This window comes from Scyliorhinus canicula, chromosome 5, assembly GCF_902713615.1.
Source record: "Scyliorhinus canicula chromosome 5, sScyCan1.1, whole genome shotgun sequence".
NCBI lineage: Eukaryota > Metazoa > Chordata > Chondrichthyes > Carcharhiniformes > Scyliorhinidae > Scyliorhinus > Scyliorhinus canicula.
The window spans coordinates 167,735,089-167,756,081 of NC_052150.1; the positions used below are offsets into that span (position 1 = coordinate 167,735,089).

Sequence of the window (20,993 nt, forward strand, 5' to 3'; positions counted from 1 at the left end):
CCAGAGATGTAGAGGAAAGGATTGCAAAGATGATTCTGGATAGGAGCGAAAGTAACAGGGTAGTTGTTATGGGGGACTTTAACTTTCCAAATATTGACTGGAAACCCTATAGATAGAGTACTTTAGATGGGTCCGTTTTTGTCCAACGTGTGCAGGAGGGTTTCCTGACACAGTATGTAGATAGCGAACAAGAGGCGAGGCCACATTGGATTTGGTACTGGGTAATGAACCAGGACAGGTGCTAGATTTGCAGGTAGGTGTGCACTTTGGTGATAGTGACCGCAATTCAGTTACGTTTACTTTAGCGATGGAAAGGGATAGGTATATACTGCAGCGCAAGAGTTTTCGCTGGGGGAAAGGCAATTATGATGCGATGAGGCAAGACTTAGGATGCATAGGATGGGGAAGGAAACTGCAGGGGATGGGCAATTGAAATTTGGAGCTCATTCAAGGAACAGCTACTGCATGTCCTTGATAAGTATGTACCCGTCAGGCAGGGAGGAAGTGGTCGAGCGAGGGAACCGTGGTTTACTAAAGTAGTTGAATCACTTGTCACGAGGAAGAAGGAGGCTTATGTAAAGATGAGACGTGAAGGTTCAGTTATGGCGCTCGAGTTACAAGTTAGCTAGGAAGGACCTAAAGAGAGAGCTAAGAAGAGCCAGGAGGGGACATGAGAAGTCTTTGGCAGGTAGGATCACGGATAACCCTAAAGCTTTCTATAGGTATGTCAGGAATAAAAGAATGACTATGGTAAGAGTAGGGCCAGTCAAGGACAGTAGTGGGAAGTTGTGCGTGGAGTCCGAGGAGATAGGAGAGGTGGTAAATGATTTTTTTTCGTCAGTATTCATGCAAGAAAAAGACAATGTTGTCGAGGAGAATACTGAGATACAGGCTACTAGACTAGAAGGGCTTGAGATTCATAAGGAGGAGGTGTTAGCAATTCTGGAAAGTATGAAAATAGATAAGTCCCCTGGGCTGGATGGGATTTATCCAAGGATTCTCTGGGAAGCTAGGGAGAAGATTGCTGAGCCTTTGGCTTTGATCTGTCTGTCGCCATTGTCTACAGGAATAGTGCCAGAAGACTGAAAGATAGCAAATGTTGTCCCCTTGTTCAAGAAGGGGAGTAGAGACAACCCCAGTAACTATAGACCAGTGAGCCTTATTTCTGTTGTGGGCAAAGTCTTGGAAAGGTTTATAAGAGATAGAATTTATAATCATCTAGAAAGGAATAATTTGATTAGGGATAGTCAACACGGTTTTGTGAAGGGTAGGTCGTGGCTCACAAACCTTATTGAGTTCTTTGAAAAGGTGACCAAACTAGGTGGACGAGGGTAAAGCAGTCGATGTGGTGTATATGGATTTCAGTAAAGCGTTTGATAAGGTTCTCCACGGTAAGCTATTGCAGAAAATATGGAGGCATGGGATTCAGGGTGATCTAGCAGTTTGGATCAGAAATTTTCTCGCTGTAAGAAGACAGCGGGTCTATTTTTAGTGTCCAGTTCCGCGGTCTGAGTCCGCCGTGCGCATGCGCGGCCTCTAACCCAGAAGTGCGGGGGCCAGTATTTGCAGCAAAAGCTGCTAGTTTTATGCCGGGTCCCTGCGAGCCCTCTGCCGCACGAGGAATATGTGGCCCTTTCACGCCAGTTTTTCTGGCTTGAAAGTCCACAGTTTTTACGACGGTGTGGGGACACAGTCCTAAAAGCAGAGAATCCTGCCCCATGTGTCCTCTTCACAAACTGCTTTCCTACTTATCTTTGTAATCAGCAGCAAATCTTGCCAAAATACATTCTGTCCCTTCAGCAAAGGCATTAATACAAATTATATATAATTGAGGCCCCAGCACCGATCGCTGTGACATTTACTAGTTACGGTTTGCCAACCAATATATTTGTACAGTTTCATGTTAATTAGCCAATTCTTCATCCATGCTCACATGTTACCCCAACTACATGAGGTCTCGAGTCACAATCTTTTTTTTTAAAATAATTTTTTATTCTCCTCCTTTTTCACAATTTCTCCCACATTTACACCCAACAATAAATAATAATCAGTAACGAATGTAATGTCAATCCCCATATCAAAAACAACGATCTCATCCTCCCACCAAACCCCCAAACATTAGCCCGCATGTTAAATAAACAAATGACAAAGAGGAATCAGGAATCACCCATAGTCTCCATTAACACATACAGTCCCCCTCCCCCCAACCCTCCCAGCCCCCAACCCCCCTAATGTTCGATGTGATCCAATTCTCGAAAGTGCATAATGAATAACGCCCATGAATTGTGGAACCCCCTCCAACCTTCCCCTCAGTTCAAATTTGACCTTTTCAAGCATCAAGAATTCCAGCAGGTCCCCCCGCCACGCCAGGGCACAGGGTGGAGAGGTTGATCTCCACCCTAACAGGATCCGCCTTCGGGCGATCAATGAGGCGAAGGTTACAACATCTGCCTCCATGCCCGTTTCCAACCCCGGCTGGTCCAACACCCCGAAGAGTCACGGGGTGTTGGACCAGCCGGGGTTGGTACCTTATAGAACATTATAAATGCCCAACATCTAGTGGTTCGACTTTATCCGCCCTGCTTGTTACACCATTGAAGAATTCTAATAAATTTGAACAGGATTTCCCCTTAATAAAACTGCCATCTTTTTTTCAATTCTTTCATGTGAGCATTTCTGGCAAGGCCAGAATCTGTTGCTCATCCCCAATTGCCCTTGAGAAAACGGTTGGTGACCAATTGTCTTGAAGAACTATAGTCCACGTTGGGTAGGTTTTACGCAGACAGGACATACGTGGGCAATTTTCCACATTGTCGTGTAGATGCCACCATTATAGGTGCAGCTAGTTCTGGAATACAAGTCTTCAGTCCCACTGCTGGGATGTTGTCAGGGCCTATAGCTTTTAACTGTCTTCAGCTGTTTCTTAATCTCACGTGGAATAAATCAATTGGCTGAAGATTGGCATCTGTGATGCTGAGGACTTCAGAAGGAGGCAGAGATGGATCATGCGCTCACACTCAACACTTCTGGATGAAAATAGGTGCAAATGCTTCAGCCTTGCCTCTGGGCTCCCACCATTTGAGGATGGGAATTTGTGAGGAGCCTTCTCTTCTGGTTACTTGTTTACTAGCGACTCTCCTTGATTTTATTTTGATTTCCTAAATGCACTGCTACCATCTCTTTCGTAATTGATTCCAACAATTTCCCAATGACGTTAGGTTAACTGGCCTGTAATTTTGCACATTCTGCCTTCCTCTTTTTTTGGAGAGGGCATTAGGTTTGTGGTTTTCAGTCCAAAGGACATTTCCAGAATCTATGGAATTTTGGCAACTTACAATCAATGCATCCCACCATCTCTGAGGAACCTAGGGTTCAGGCCAGGGGCCTGTAACCTTTAGGCCCATTAGTTTTCCTTGCCAAGCTTTCTCTCGTTCTGCCCTCCCTCTGGCCCCTTGATTTTCTACTACTCTTGACATGCTGCTTTTTCTGACTTCGGCGCTGAAGACAGAAACAAAATAGTGTTCATAGTCTCTGCCATTTCCTTATTTCCCATCATCAATTCTATTGTCTCACCCTCTAATTAACAAACTTTTTCTTTAGCTATTCTTTTCCCTTTTATGCACTTGCATAAGCATAACAGTGTTTTTTTTCCATTTCTTACTCTCATTCTAATTTCTCCCTTTTAATTTGTTTTTTAAGTCATTCTTTGCTGGTTTCTAAAATTTTCCCCAGTCTTCTGGCCTACCGCTGTTCTTCGCAGCGTTGTTTGCCTTAGCCTTCAATGTGACACTATCCTTGGTTTCCTTTGTTAGCATGGATGGTTCACCTTGCAGCGGCATCTGGTCTGATGGCTACCATATCAATCCCATTTATTTCTATTTGTTCCATCAATTCACCCATCTTGCGGGGCAGCACGGTGGCCTAGTGGTTAGCATAACCGCCTCACGGCGCTGAGGTCCCAGGTTCGATCCCGGCCCTGGGTCACTGTCCGTGTGGAGTTTGCACATTCTCCCCGTGTCTGCGTGGGTTTCGCCCCCACAACCCAAAAATGTGCAGAGTAGGTGGATTGGCCACGCTAAATTGCCCCTTAATTGGAAAAAATAATTGGGTAATCTAAATTTAAAAAAAAAAAAAAAAAATTCACCCATCTTGTTATGAATCCTGTGTGCACGAAGGTGAAGTGTCTTTAATTTTGTTTTCTTAAAAAATCATTTCCCCCTCTTCTGACCCCATTTGCTGGTGCACTCGTATGTTTGTATGTCTTCTCTCTTTCTGACACACTCTGATTATCCACACCGTTACCTTACACTATTGCCCTATCCTTTCTGTTTGAGTCTGCAAATATCCCCCGCACCTCGACCTTGCAAGGCCTTCAGGATGATGGCAGCTATGAGGGACTCCAGTTAGGTGAAGAGATTGGAGAAGCTGGGATTGCTCTTTTTACAGCGGAGAAGGATAAATAGGGACCTAACTCTTCGGGAGCAGCAGGGGAAAAAAACAGGTTCCTCTGGCAAATTAGCTAGTAGCCTTAGATTTCAAATAATTGGCAAAAGAGCTAGAGTTAAAATGTGGAGCGTTTTTCCACAAGGGGATTGCCAAAATCCAGAATGGATTCCCTGACAAGGTGGTGCATCAGGTTTTATGGGAAATTTCAAATGGAAATTGCACAGGTACCTGAAGCGGACTAATTGGGAGGATATGGGGAAACTTGACAGGCTAGCTGACAGGCCAGCTGTCAGTTGGAAAAGCCGACAGCCCAAGGTGCAGAGAGCAAGTAGAAAGAGAAGAAGAGATCAAAGGGAACTGAGGAAGCAGGAAAGGTTGTGGTGGCATAGAGCGAGAGAGATCGGGGGAAAGGAGGGAAGTAAGATCCTGGAGAGAAACCTCTGGTCCACAAGCTGGTGTATCTGATCTTTCAAGCCCCTTTTACCTGATTCATTTACTTAGGTATGGAAAATCTGTCTAAAATGTATTATTTTCTTATTTTTTAAAAAAAGCATATAAAACTGGAGAAATGCAACCTTCCTAAAAGCTTAAACTGGGCCAATCTGTCTCCTCCAATAAAATCATAAAAGTGAGTGGATTCTGGTCGGATTTGAAATTTTTCTCTTCATTTTTGGCCATTATTATTTTTTAAACGTACTGAATGGTTTAACTGTATAGGTTCCTGATGGAAAAAAATCTGAAATTTGACAGGCGAGGCCAGTGAAATTTTCCATTCCCTACAACAGTCCCACAAAGCAGGCCCAGGGCTACCAAGACAGTCCTTCCATTCCAATTTTTACAGGACTGCTGAGCATGAAAATTATTTGAGATAACATGGGAATAATGATGTCGATCTCTCCATTCCCTGGTCTCAACACTGAGCCAAATATGGAACTAAAGAAAAACTCACATTTTAGTCACGTTTTGCCCTTCTTGTGAAAGTCTAGTTTCAGTTTATAGGACAACCATTTGCAAAAAAACCCAAAAATAAATGTACACATTACTGTTCCAGAAACCAGATAAATTAATTGATTCATAGACATGATTTTCAATTGAATTCCTATGGCTACTAATTTAAATCCCTCAGTTTACAATTCTGGCATGGTTTCATAGTACGCACTGCAATCCAAATACTTAAAAAAATACTTAAAACCAAGTTACCACGAAACATCAATAAAATTTTTTTACAATGTTGCACTTCATTCAACATTGTTGTTCTTGTGGACATTTACTGCTTTGCTCAACATGTTTTAAACAATCTTTAACTATGAGCAGTAAGCAAAACATATCAGTATATTACAGAATAAGTCAGACAATCTGACCCCTGTTCTTACCCATTTCAGGGGGAAGCACGGTTAGTCGATTTCCTTGAATATGGAGCTCCTTCAACTGAGACAAGTCCCCAATCTCCTTTGGCAGCGACAGGAGGTCATTGTCCCTTAGGCTGATCTGAAAACACAGAGCTATTAGACCAATTCAGATTTCAAATGAAACAGTTCACAAAGAATTCTTAGCTTGCTTCCTCTCACTATCTCAATTTATTACACGTCTCGTCTGATGAGCAAAGTGCACTGCCAGTTGATGGCGTTTATTCCAACAAAATAAACCCCAGAGCTGCTGGAATTGACTTCATTCAGAATTTACAGGAGCTGCAAAAGTGAATTGATTTTTCAAGAATTTAGATAAATTACTTACTATCTGCAGCTTCGTGAGCTTCGCAATTTCTGGCGGCAGGATTTCAAAATCGTTGTCGCTTAGATAGAGTGCACGCAAGGTGGCTGTAAATTAAACAGCAATATATAAACAGTGTGGCATGTAACCAGACCATGGAGGCCTGATCAATAAAAGTAGTCAAGCTTGATTAATAGCCTTGGCTTTGAAAAAGCCTCTGACATGCCCAGGGCATCCAATAATAACAAGCAGGTCAAGCTGGTTTATTGTATTGATGCTTGAATGAGTAAAGTGACCACATCCTGAAGTATTGACACAATTAACAACCTCAGTAACAATATATGCTGATGGCCCTAAAAAGACATGAAAACATGTCTGACACTCCACAAACCTTTAAGGCCATTGCTACCACAACCTCTTTACCTTCCACATTTTTTTGAATGGATACAGCGTGATTTTCAAGGAAAGGCATTGAGACGTCACATATAGGCCCGACCATGTAATGACAGCAGATTGCCTTTCCTAAATGACAGTAGTGAAGCAAATGTGTTTTTATGACATATTGATGAAAGTTTCATGGTCACTGTTACGGAGACTAACTTTCAATTTCAGATTTTATTGAATTTAAATTCCACCAATTTGTCATGGTTGGATAGAAACTCATTGTCCCCATATTTGCAGAAGAGAACCAGCTACTTAGGATTGGCAGTATGCTTCCTAATAATTAAACTACCATATACTACAAACTGGACAGTTTTAAAAGGGGTTTTAAAAGACTCCAAAAGTACAAACACACCAATTGAAATGATTTATGATGTAACACAGGAACAGACAATCCAATCTTTGGATAGCCAATCTTTGGGTATTCTGTAAACCGGACTGGAGTTTTTAAAAATTACCATAAAGATAAAAAGACAGAAAGACTGGACAAAATTCTGAACACCAGTGTACTTAGTCATGTTCAGTCTATAGCTAGGATTTTTCACCCCCGTCATGGGAGATTGGGCGGTCCAGCCAAAGGTCCACCGACTTTTGGCAGAACTGGAAAATTCTGCCCAATGATAATAGGCACAAAAATAAGTTGGCTGGGTGCAGATCTGGGCGAGTGGCAGGATCGGACATAGTCAGCATGGATCTACGAAAGGGAAATCATGCTTAACAAATCTATTGGTATTCTTCAAGGACGTAACTAGGAGAGTTTTTTTTAATTATTTTTTTTAAGTTCAGAGTACCCAATTCATTTTTTCCAATTAAGGGGCAATTTAGTGTGGCCAATTCACCTACCCTGCACATCTCTCTGGGTTGTGGGGGTGAAACCCACACAAACACGGGAGAATGTACAAACTCCACAAGGACACTGACTAGAGCCGGGATTGAACCTGGGACCTCGGTGCCGTGAGTGTTGCCCGTACTCCACCGTGTGCCTGTAACAAGTAGAGTTGACGAGGGGAAGCCAGTGGATGTGGATTATTTGATCTTTCTGAAGGCTTTCAACAAAGTCCCACGTAAGAGATTAGAATGTAAAATTAAAGCGCATAGGATTGGGGCTAATGTTTTGAGATGGAAAGAAAATTGGTCGGACAAGAAACAAAGAACAGGAATAAACACTCAACTCCCCCCCCCAACCCCCCTCCCCCCCGCCAATGACTAGTGGGATATTGCAGAGATTGGTGCTAGGGCCCCAGGTATTCATGATATGTGAGGAAACTGAAGCATTATCTCCAAATTTGCGGATGACACAATGTTGGGTGGGAGGGTGAGTTATCAGAATGATGCAGAGATGCTTCAGTGTGATTTGGACAGTTGAGTGAGTGGACAAATGCATGGCAGATGCAGTATGATATGGATAAATGTGAGGGTATTCACTTTGGTAGCAAAAACAGATAGGCAGATTATTATCAGAATAGCTACAGAGTGCACGATTTAACTAAATGGGAACAAAGTCCGATAGTGAGCACATTTAGCTTAACTCGGGTCAGATATGGGGCATCAGTGAATAACGCACTGCCGAGGCCACACATAGCTCTGTTTTCTGCACTGAGGAGCTCCACTCGCCAGAACTCGTCAGTGTAGTGAGAGAAAATTATGTCCTGATCTTTGGAGCCAATTACGCAACCCCCGGCTACCCCCCCCCCCCCAAGCCCCAATTCAATCTGAGGGGGTCCCTGCCCACCCCCCCAGACCTGGGTGACCTTGTATACCAGTTGCTGAAAGTAAGCATGCAAGTGTAGCAGAAGGAGGAAAATTGTATGTTGGTCTTCATAGCCCGAGGATATGAGTACAGGAGCAGGGATGTCTAGCTGAAATTACACAGTGCCTTGGTGAAACCACACCTGAAATATAGTGCGCAGCCTTGGTCTACTATCTGAGGAAGGATTTTCCTGCTATGATAGGAGTGCAGTGAAGATTTACCAGACTGATTCCTGCAAAGGCGGACTGACGCACGAGGACAGATTGAGTCTGTTAAAATTATAATTGCTGGAGTTTAGTAAAATAAAGAGGATCTCATAGAAACCTATAAAATTCTAATAGGATTCGATGGCGTGGATGCAGGAAGGATGTTCCCAATAGCGGGGTAATCGAGGTGCAGAGGTCACAGTCTGAGGATCTGGGGTAAACCATTTAGGGCCAAGAGGAGGACAGATTTCCTCAGGGGTCAGCCTGTGGAATTCACTGCCACGTAAAGTAGTTGAGGCCAAAACATTGTATGTGCGATAACCCTCACGAGAACCTTGGGGGATTAATAATAGATCTCCCCATGGAGCATGAGTTTCTCTGGTAACAGGCAGAGCCTGCCCAATTGGGACTCATTAATTCAGCCCTTTAAATGCCAGCCTGAACCTGGACCGGCTAATCAGCAAGGAACCTGAGCATGGCCTCTGAATTGCCGCTTGGCGCAAACCCATTTTTTCAATTTTACAGATTCTCCACCCTATCGTGATTCACGTTTCTGGCGTCACTAAAATGGAGAGTTCAGTCCAAGGTACACAGAAAGCTACAAGGAACAAAAAAAAAATAGAGTGGAAAGAACAGAATTTGGATGGTGGAGAAAAGAAAAAGCAGACTAAGATGGTGTTGGAATGTAAAGATTGTTAAAATAAGGTTGATGAGCTGCAGGCACAAGTTGTCACATGGGTTTATGCTATAGCACCTTTAACAGTGACTTAAATAACAGTAAGAAATGGAACTAGACATTACTGACTGCAATGTATTTAGCAGGGATAGAAAGAGGAAGCAGCTGGAGCACGTGCGTGGGGGGGGGGGGGGGGGGGGGGGGGGCTACCTTTGGCAATATTAATCAAGGATAATATTGCAGTTATCCAGATGAAGCAGTCCATGTCCAAATGCAGCAAGACCTGGACAATATCCAGGCTTGGGCTGACAAGTGGCAAGTTACATTTGCGCCACACAAGTGGCAGGCAATCACCATCTCCTACAAGAGAGGATCTAACCTTTGTCCCTTAACATTCAATGGCATTACCATTGCTGAATCCCCCACAATCAACACATGGGGGTTACCATTGATCAGAAACTGAACTGGACTAGTCACATTAATACTGTGGCTATCAGGGCAAGTCAAAGACTAAGAATCTTATGGTGAGTAACTCCCCCAAAGTGGAATACTCTCCACTTGCCTGAATGAGTGCAGCTCCCACAACACTCAAGAAGCTCGACACCAACCAGGACAAAGTAGCCACTTGATTGCTCCCCCTTCCACAAACATTCAAACTCTCCACCACCGACGAACAGTGAGAGGCACGCGTACCATCGACAAGATGCACCGCAGTAACTCGCCAAAGTTCCTTAGACAGCACCTTCCAAACCCACAACCATCTAGAAGGACAGGAGCAGCAGATTCCTGGGAACCCCACCACTTGGAGGTTCCCCTCAAAGTCACTCACCACCCTGACTTGGAAATATATCGTTGTTCCCTCATTGTCAATGGGGCAAAATCCTGGAACCCCCTCCCTAATAGCACAGTGGGTATACCTACACCTCAGGAACTGCAGTGGTTCAAAAATACAATCATCACCACCTTCTGAAGGGCAACTAGGGATGGGCAATAAATGCCGGCCTAACCAGTGATCCCCACATCCCGAAAATGAATAAAAATATACTACAGGGTTCAAAGACTGAATTCATTTGGCTTTAGAGCCAAATACAGAAAAGAAGCAATGTTGCATTGCTGTGGAAGACAATGGCATAATGGAAATGTAACTGGCCCCCAGACCCAAGTTATTGCTCTGAGACACCATAGAACCAAACTGTCATTGATTATTGTAAAAAACAATCTGGTCCTCCTTTAGGGAACAAAACTTGCAATTCTTACCTTGTCTGGTCTGCATGTGACTCCAGATCTACAGTAACGTGGTTGACATCCGAGTGCCCTTTAAAATGGTCTAGCAAGCCATTCAGTTCAAAGGCAATTCGGGATGAGCAACAAATGCTGGCCTTGCCCACAATGATAAATAATAAGCGAGACGGAAATGGCAAATACAGAAGAGTGGAAAACCAGCTAGAATACAGAGAACGGATGTGGAAACTGAAAGAGAATGCCAGTGGTATAAGCATGGACACAAGAAAAGATAAACATAGAAAAAGTAAAGGATAGTTTTTAATAGTGAGGTTGGTTTAGGACAAAGAAATTCTTCTTGTGGAGGCACAGTAGCGCTTTGCATTAGTCTTCACATTTGAAGAGGATAAAGTCAATGGTGCAGTGTGAAAATGGAAATATTGAATAACATTTTTGAAAGACAGGACGCTCCAAGAGGATGACATCACTAAAAATTGAAAAGTTACCTGGTCCAGACAGAATGTGACCTAGGTTGGTGAGGGATGTAAAGGTGGAGGCTAGGAGAGGTTCTTACTTCAATCTTTCAACCTTTCTTCATTGGGGGAGTGGTGCCAGAAGAAGAGGATTGTATTTTACACCCATGTTCAAAGGACAGCTTGGATAAACCTGATAACTACACGCCAGTCAGTCTATCATCAGTGATAAGAAAACTAGAAATTATGGTCAAGGAGAAAATTAGTGTTCACTTAAGGGATAGCCAGCTCAGATTTGTCATATCTGACTAATCAGCTTGAATTCTCTACTGAAGTAATATGGTGGATGTATACATGAGAATTTCAAAAAGCATTTTATGAAATACTTGGAGACACACATTGTATTAAAGGGATGATGGTAATTGGCAATGGTGTAGCGGTGAATGGATTTTCTTTCTGGTTGGAGAGAAGTATGCAGTAGGACCTTTGAGTTGGTATTAGCATAACTGATCTGGACTTGGGTACAGAAGGTAAAATGCTAAAATTTGAAGATCATACAAAAGACTTGTCCATAGTAAATAGCGACGAGGAGGTTAGCAAACCTCAGGAAGACAAATTGGTGCAAGAGGCAGGCACTGGCAGATTCACTATAGCTAACTGGGAAGTTGATCCAGTTGAGGGGAACACCTTGGAGAAACAGTAAAATCTAAATCATACTATTCAGGAAGGAAAACAGAGGGAGCAGAGGGTGCATCTTCACAATCTTTAGAGCTGGAAGGGCAAGTTGATAAGGCCTGTTAAATCATATAGGATATTTGGTTTTGTAAGAAGAGTCACTAAATACGAAAACAAGGAAATGGAGGCATTGTTGTAGTGATATTGCCACTGGATGAGAAATCCAGACCGTCAGGAGAGGATTTGCCAGCTTCTCCCGGGAACTTCCGGTCTCACAAAAGGTCCGCAGGGCTGGCAAGCAACACAAATGGCCAGCGGCTTCGGCAGGACCAGAAATTCCGCCGGTGGCCATTGATGAGCTATCTTCTCCACATGAAAATCCACCACAACGAGGAGGAGGTTGCGGCCTCGGGGGAACCTCTGGGGACCTGGGGTCAAATCCCACCTTGGCAAGTATGACATTTTAATTCAATAATAACCTGGAATTAAAAAATAATGACCATGAAAGCATGGTCTGGTTTATTAATGCCTACGAGGGAAAAAAATTGGTCATCTTTTTGACTCTAGATCCATAGAACATGGAACATAGAACATTACAGCTCAGTACAGGCCCTTCGGCCCTCGATGTTGCGCCGACCTGTGAAACCCCTCTAAAGCCCATCTACACTATTCCCTTATCGTCCATATGCCTATCCAATGACCATTTGAATGCGTTTAGTGTTGGCGAATCCACTACTGTTGTAGGCAGGGCATTCCATGCCCTTACTACTCTCTGAGTAAAGAACCTACCTCTGACATCTGTCCTATATCTATCTCCCCTCAATTTAAAGCTATGTGCCCTTGTGCTAGACATTACCATCTGAGGAAAAAGGCTCTCACTGTCCACCCTATCTAATCCTCTGATCATCTTGTATGCCTCAATTAAGTCACCATAGCAATGTGATTGATTCTAACATGGCCAGAAAGCCACTCAGTTCAAGGGAAGGGCAATGAATGCTGGCACAGCCAACTATACCCAAATTCCATGAGCGAATGGAAAATAAAAAGCTAAGCCTTTACAAATAACCTGGGAAATGCAGTGTAGAATTCTGGGCTTCACATTTTAGGAAGGATGTCAAGGCCATGGGGAGGATAAAGAGGAGATTTACTGAGGAATGAAGGATGAAGAATTTTAGAGAGAGATTGGAGAAGTCGATATGGTTTTCCTTAGAGCAGAGAAGATTAAGGGGTGATCCAAAGGAGACATTGAAAATGGAGTGGTTTTGGTAGAACAAGTACCACAGTAACCAGAGGTCATAGAATTAAAATAATTTGCAAATAAATAGAGGGGAATTGAGGAGCAATGTTTTCTGCGGTATTGTTAAGATCTGAAAAGCAGTACCTGAAAAAGATGGCAGAATCGGATGCTACTGGAATTTTCAAAAAGCGATTGGACATTTACTTGAAGTACATTCATTTGCAGGGTATAGGGAAATGGCTGGGCTTCACTAAACTGGATGTTCTTTCATAGGGTTAAATTATGCTTGATGGTCTGAATGATGCCTTCTGCACTCAGATACTAGGATCAGATAGTGTGCAATACCGAGAATTCAAACATTTCTGTCGAGATAGATGTGTGCAGGCCAAATTGCCCCTCAATGTCCTAAAAAGTTAGGTCGGGTTACAGGGAAAGTGTGGAGGCAAACGCTTAAGTAGGATGCTCTTTCCAAGGGTCGGTGCAGGCACGATGGGCCTCCTTCTGCACTGTAAATTCTATCATTCCCAGCAAGTATACAGGCAGGTAGTTGAAATGGATTGTGCTCAACACATTAAGACTCGGGGAGGCATGCAAGGGAGTAACATTTACATTAATATCAAAACTTCATTTCAATTCATTTATTAACAATTTAAATTTTCTTCCACAATGCTCAGAAAGGTTAGAAATAGCATAAAGGACAAATATGAACTAGACAAGAAATTAGATACTTCAGCTGTGCAAGGCAGGGTTTTAAAAAATCAAATATTTTAATAGAAACCTAGTACTTTTCTGGATTTCTTTGTAGATTTCAAGGTAAAGTTTCATTAAAATGTAATCAATTTTAGACATAAAACAGGATTTGAAAACTGATGCCAGAAAATTAACTCATCTATTGATAAAATCCCTAACTCATGATGATGATCGTGGTCAAAAGAGAAGAACTTATAATGATGAGGGATCCTTGCAGCTTTATTTCTCTTCCAATGTGAGCCACAAAAGAATCTGTCCCAGCGCGTGAAAGAAATTGCTAAAATTATACCGGACCAGATGTAGCAGAAAAATAATATTGCATTTGCATTCTTTTCAAGTAATGAAATCAGGCGTTCAAAAGAATTACTCCACAATAGACTTGTTAGCAACATTGTAACCCATGGGATCCAAGGGGCTGTTTGGACACAAAATTAGTTATAGGACAGAAAGCAGAGTCATAGTTAAATGGTTGTTTACAAACTGGGTGGGGGGTTTGGAAACATCAATAGGCTCCAGACGAACATATGTTTTGAAGGTGACAGGTCAAGTAAATGTATACGGAATCTTTGACTTTATAAATGGAGGCAGAATAGATATAGCAAGGAAGTTATAAAATACTGGGCAGACCCCAGCTGGAGTATTCTGCCTACTGCTTTGTAGGAAGCATGTTAAAGGTCTTCCAGAAGATGCAGAAGAGATTTTCCGGAATTATATCAGGATTGAAACACAGTCATTTGATTTATTATTGTCACATGTATTAATACAGTGAAAAGTATTGTTTCTTGCATGCTGTACAAACAATGCATACCGTCCATAGGGAAGGAAGGAGAGACTGCAGAATATAATGTTACAGTTATAGCAAGGTGGAGAGAAAAGATCAATTTAATACGAGGTAGGTCCATTCAAAAGTCTGATGGCAGTAGGGAAGAAGCTATTCTTGAGCTGGTTGGTACGTGACCTCAAACTTTGGTATCTTCTTCCTGACGGAAGGAGGTGGAAGAGAGTATGTGGGGTCCTTAATTATGCTGGCTGCCTTTCCGAGGCAGTGGGAATTATAGATAGAGTCAATGGATGGGAGGCTGGTTTGAGTGATGGATTGGGCTACATTCAAGACCTTTTGTAGTTTCCTGCGGTCTTGGGTAGAGCAGGTTCCATACCAAGCTGTGATACAACCAGAAAGAATGCTTTCCATGGTGAATCTGTAGAAGTTGGTGAGGGTCGTAGCTGACATGCCAAATTTCCTCAGTCTTCTGAGAAAGTAGAGTCGTTGGTGGGCTTTTCTAACTATAGTATCGGCATGAAGGGACCAGGACAGGCTGCTGGTGATCTGTACACCTAAAAACCTGAAGCTCTCAACCCTTTCTACTTCGTTCCCATTGATGTAGACAGGGGCATGTTCTCCACTACGCTTCCTGAAGTCGATCATAATCTCCTTTGTTTTGTTGACATTGACATTATTGTCCAGTTATTAACTATTGCACCAGTTCACCAGATTCTCTATCTCATTCCTATACTCTGTCTCGTCATTGTTTGAAATCCGACCCACTACGGTGGTGTCATCAGCAAATTTGAAAATCGAGTTGGAGGGGAATTTGGCCACACAGTCATAGGTGTGTAAGGAGTATAGTAGGGGACTGAGGACACAGCCTTGTGGGGCACCGGTGTTGAGGATGATAGTGGATGAGGTGTTGTTGCCTGTCTTTACTGATTGTGGCCTGTTGGTTAGAAAGTTCAGGATCCAGTCGCAGAGGGAGGAACCGAGGCCAAGGCCATGGAGTTTGGAGATGAGTTTCGAAGGAATGATGGTGTTGAAGCCTGAGCTGTAGTCGATAAATAGGAGTCTGACATAGGTGTCTTTGTTATCTAGGTGTTCCAGGGTAGAGTGCAGGGCCATGGAGATGGTGTCTGCTGTGGGCCTGTTGCAGCGGTAGGCAAACTGTAGTGGATCAAGGCAATCTGGGAGGCTGGAGTTGATTCGTGCCATGACTAACCTTTCGAAGCATTTCATGATGGATGTCAGAGACACTGGACGATAGTCATTAAGGCACCCTGCTTGACTTATTTTTGGTACAGGGATGATGGTCATCTTCTTGAAGCAGATAGGTACCTCAGATTGTTGTAAAGAGAGGCTGAAGATTTCGGCGAATACCCCTGCCAGCTGATCCGCGCAAGACCGGAGTGCTCGTCCGGGTACCCCATCCGGGCCAGTAGCTTTCCATGGGTTGACCTTTGAGAAGGCTGCTCTGACGTCTGCAGTGGTGATGTCAGATACAAGTTCATCTGCGGCTTCTGGGGTGGAGGCCTCGCTCTCACTGACCTCTTTCTCAAAGCGGGCATAGAATGCGTTTAGCTCATCAGGAAGGGGTGCATTGGAGCCGACGATTTTACATGCCTTCATGTCTGTTATGTCTTGCAGACCTTGCCATAGATGGCGGTGATCCTTGTGGCTAGCCTGGGACTCGAACTTGGTCTAGTACTGTTTTTTGGCATCTTTGATGGATTTCTTTAGATCATATCTGGCTTTCTTGTAGAGGTCAGGGTCGCCTGACTTGAATGCCTCAGACCTAGACTTCAGCAAGCAGTGGCTATCCCTGTTCATCCAGGGTTTCTCGTTGGGAAACACGCGGATTTGTTTCTTTGGCGGACAGTCTTCTACACACTTACTAATGAAGTCAGTTACTGTAGTGGCGTACTCATTCAGGCTGGTCGCAGAGTTTTTAAATACTGACCAGTCCACAGACTCTAAGCAGTCCCGTAGGAGATCATCCGATTCCTCAGACCAACAATGCACAACTTTCTTTGACGGATTCTCCCGCTTCAGTTTTTGATTATAAGCAGGGAGCAGGAGCACAGCCTTGTGATCAGATTAGCCAAAGTGTGGGCGGGAGATAGAGCAGTAGGCATGTTTGATATTTATGTAGCAGTAGGCCAGGATGTTTGGGCCTCTGGTGGAACAGGTGACATGTTGGTGGTAATTTGGTAGTATGCTCTTGAGCTTGGCCTGATTGAAGTCCCCAGCTACAATGAACAGGGCCTCGGGATGTTCCGTTTCAAGGCTATTTGTGGTGGTGAATATTTCATCCAGTGCGATTTTCACATTCGCATGGGGTGGGATGTAAACTCCCATCAGGATAACGGAGCTGAACTCCCGCGGAAGGTAGAAGGGGCGGCATTTTAGCGTCAGGTATTCCAGGTCCGGGGAGCAGAAAATCGCCAGTGTTGCTACATCTAGGCTCCAGGAGGTGTTGATTAGGAGGCAGACCCCACCTCCCCTTGTCTTGCCCGAGGCCGCCGTACAGTCCATTCGGTGGATTGAGAAGCCCTCTGGTTGTAGGGCACAGTCCCGTGAAGCAGGAGTGAGCCATGTCTCCGTGAAACAGCAGTCCCTTAGTTCTCTTTGAAAAGTGAGTCTGGCTTGAAGTTCGTCTAGCGTGTTTTCTAGAGATTGGACATTAGCTAGGAGTAAGCTAGGTAGAGAGGCTTTGGGGCCATGTTGTTTCACTCTCACCTGCAGGCCTGCACTTTTTCCACGTTTCCTGGAATTACTGCTTCTTTGAGCCTGGGAGAGGGTGAGAGTATGCAGTGTTTAGGGAATAGTTGTGTCCAATGAGGTTATTCACTCTTGTCGGTGTATGAATGGAGGATTTGTTGCGTTGTTTGCGGTTCCTGCATCGATAGGTGGGTCTGGGCGGTCGAGCGTTCCAGGTGATGTCAGGCTGCGTTATGTCTTCACAGGTTGGTGAATGTCCAGACCACGCTCCGGCATGGATGGGATGAAGGCCGCTAACTGGATGACGTCTCTGGAGTCATGGGATCATGTGGGGAGACTAGTGAAGTTGGGAGTTATTCTACTGCGGGTAAAGAGGCTAATCGGAGATTTGGTTGAAGTATTCAAATCTTGAAGGATTTTGATGGAGCAAAGGAGAAACTGTTTGCAATAGTAGTTGGACACAGACACAAGGGGTGGGATTCTCCCCTACCTGGCAAGGCGGGGGGGTCCCGGCGTGTTGAAGTGGCGTGAACCACTCCGGCATCGGGCCGTGCCAAAGGTGCCGCACCTTTTAGGGGCCAAGCCCTCACATTCAGGGGCTAGGCCCGCGCCAGAGTGGTTCCCACTCCGCCGGCTGGCGTGAATGGCCTTTGGCGCCACGCCAGCCGGGGTCGAAAGGACTTTGCCGGCCATAGTAAGTCCGCGCATGCACAGAGCGTCAGCGGCTGCTGACGTCATACTGGCGCATGCGCAGGGGAGGGGGTCTCTTCCGCCTCCACCATGGTGAAGACCATGGCGAAGGCGGAAGAAAAAGAGTACCCCCAAGGCACAGGCCTGCCCACCAATCGGTGGGCCACGATTGTGGGCCAGGCCACCGTGGGGGCACCCCCCGGGGTCAGATCGCCCCCCGTGCCCCCCCCCCCCCAACCAGGACCCCAGAGCCCGCCCGCGCCGCCAATCAGGTAGGTGGTTTAATCCACGCCGGCGGGAGAGGCCTGTCAGCGGCGGGACTTCGGCCCATTGCGGGCCGGAGAATCGCCGCGTGGGGCCCGCCGACTGGCACGGGGGGCCCGCCGACCGGCGCGGCGCGATTCCCAGCCCCCGCCGAATCTCGGGGGGGCGGAGAATTCGGGACACGGCGGGGGCGGGATTGACGCCGGCCCCGGGCGATTCTCCGACCCAGCGGGGGGTCGGAGAATCCCGCTCAAGGTAATTTGCAAAACAACTGCAAGCAACATATGGAAACTAATTTTACATGGAAGAAGATTATGATTTGAAATGCACAGCCTGCAAGACTGATAGAAGCAGTTTCAATAAGAACTTTCAAAAAGGAATTGGATAAATACTTGAAAGAGGAAAATGTGCAGGGCAAAATAAACAGCAGACGAGTGGCCTAATTGGAGATGGGCCAAATGACCTGCTTCCAGCCAGGCACTAAGTAGCTGCAATTTATTGTGTAAATCTATCATAGTTGCCCACAGGGTTAAATCTCCAAGCTAAAAGCAGACCATAGCAATGGAAAAGTCATACATGCTCAGATAGTAATTGATAAATACTCACTTACAGCAATACAATGCAGCTCAATAAGGAAACCAAAGAAAAAGCATGGTTCCTTCCCCTATGTATATTAAATGCACGTTTATTGCAAATAATGTCATATTGTAATTGATTAAATACTACATAGATTTAAATCCCGACTGCTGCTTTCAAAATAACAAATCTAATGATTTACTATAACAATCAGTTCCACTGCAAGTCAGATGGATTAGCATCTTATTGCATCAATGTTCACATCACCCACAACACTTGACCAAATTGCAAGTTGACCAAAATGACACAGCAACAGCCTGCTCAGTATGCTTCTGTAATATAGAAAAAGACTAACTCCACATTAAATTAGAAATAAAAACTTTGCATATTTGATATGAAAATGCTGCTGTACAAAAAAAAAGCAGTTACGGCATAATGCTTCATAATTCGGAATCCTTTAATTTGAATGACAATAACTTAGGGTAAAACTGAATTCTGAATTGCAACCATTTGCTCCAAGTCACTGCTAAGTCATTTTGTATGAAAAGAATTTGCAAAGCAGTTAGACAGTGGATATAAGATTTTGATGTGCCTGGCATTGCAAGGCAGCATTTGCAGTTCGTAAAGCTCAGCCGAACAACTTGTACAACGTATTTTATTCATTTCCACATGGTCCAAGCCAGAATGTCAATTTAATGCAACCAACGTTCACCCCTTTCTTCTATACAGATGACCATGTTAAGAATCAAGTGCCCGAAACAGACTGGAATCAGAAATTGCAACTGCTCTACCTACTTCTGGTAAATATAGGTAATCACAAATGAATAAAAGGTTTTAAAAACGGTTCCTACTGAGGTAGAAGAAGTTGCCAGGGAGAGATTTTTCATTCAAATTGTTGTATGTCAAATCAAGCACCTCGAGTGCTGGGAGTGACCCAAATCCTCGTGGCAGAGAGTTTAACCTGTTCATGCTGTTGGGGAAGAGAAGAAACTAATGTAAATCGACACAGATGGATGTGGACACACATTTAAATATATTCAAAATGGAGTTAAGATTCTTTTCTGACCGACCGATTGGCCTACAGCCCATCATCCATTTACCCTGAAAATAATAATGGGCCATCTACAAATCAGGAAATTGCACCAAAAAGGTGTCATGTTGAGTCAAAGTCGTATTGAGTCTTACAGCACAAAAAGAGGCTCTTCGGTCCATCGTGTTTGCACCAGCCATCAAGCTCCTATCTATTCTAATCCCATTTTACAGCACTTTGGCTGTAGTCTTGTATGCTATGGTGTTTCAGGTGTTCAACTAAATGCTCCCTAAATGTTGAGGGTCCCACCTCTACCATCCTTTCAGGCAGCGAGTTCTAGATTCCCACCACCCTCTGGGTGAAAAAGGTTCTCCTCAAATCACCTGCCACTTATCTTAAATCTATGCTCTCTGGTTATTGATCTCTCTATTAAGGGGAGAAATTCCTTTCTAGTTAACCTATGTCGCACAGAATTATGTACACCTCAATCATATCCCCCCCACCTCAGCCTTCCCTGCTTTAAGGAAAACAACCACAGCCTAACTAGCTTCTCTTCATAGCTGGAATACTCCAGCCCAGGCAACATCCTGGTGAATCTCCTCTGCACCCACTCTGGTGCCATCACATTATTCCTACACTGCAGCAACCAGAACTGCCCATAGTACTCAGCTGTGGCCTAACCAGCGTTTTACACAGCTCCACCTTAACCTCCCTGCTCTGTCTCGGCTAATAAAGGCAAGTATCCTATATGTTTTTTTTAATCACCTTATCTGCTTGTCCTGCTGCTTTCAAGGATCTAGGGACATGCACCCCAAGGTCCCTCTGGTTCTCTGTACTTCCTAGTGTCCTACCATTCATTGTTTATTCCCTTGCCTTTTTAGTCCTCTCAAAATGCATCATCTCAAACTTTTGAGGGGTAAATTAAATTTGCCACTGTTCTGCCCATTTGACCAATCCGGCTATATCATCCTGTAATCTAATCTAATCTAATCAGGCAATGAATTCCAGACTCTCCTCCCTGCTATTTACCACTCACCAATTTTCAAGTCATCTGCAAACTGACTGATCATACCTCATACTTTCATGATTAGCTCATTAATGTTCACTACACTGCAAGGGACCCAGCACCGATCCCTGTGGTACACCACTGGACACAGGCTTCCAGTCAGAAAAATAACCTTTAACCATCACCCTCTGCCGCCTGCCACCCAACCAACTGTGGATCCAATTTTCAAAACTGCCCTGGATTCCAAGGGCTCTTACCTTCTTGACCGGTCTCCCATGTGGGACCTTGTCAAATGCCTTACTGAAGTCCATGCAGACTATATCAACTTTCTGCCCTCATCTACGCACATTGT

The 20,993-nt window shown here is 44.2% G+C and overlaps 1 protein-coding gene across 1 annotated transcript in view; it reads right to left on the reverse strand.

The window, feature by feature from the left end:
* rsu1 (Ras suppressor protein 1) overlaps positions 1–20,993 on the reverse strand; it is a 239,121-nt gene that overhangs the window by 119,686 nt on the left and 98,442 nt on the right. The window contains exons 5-7 of the mRNA XM_038798028.1: positions 19,457–19,575; positions 6,181–6,263; positions 5,820–5,934 (exon numbers count right to left, since the gene is read on the reverse strand). Coding sequence (XP_038653956.1) covers positions 5,820–5,934; positions 6,181–6,263; positions 19,457–19,575 — 317 coding nt within the window. The remainder of the gene's footprint in view (positions 1–5,819; positions 5,935–6,180; positions 6,264–19,456; positions 19,576–20,993) is intronic.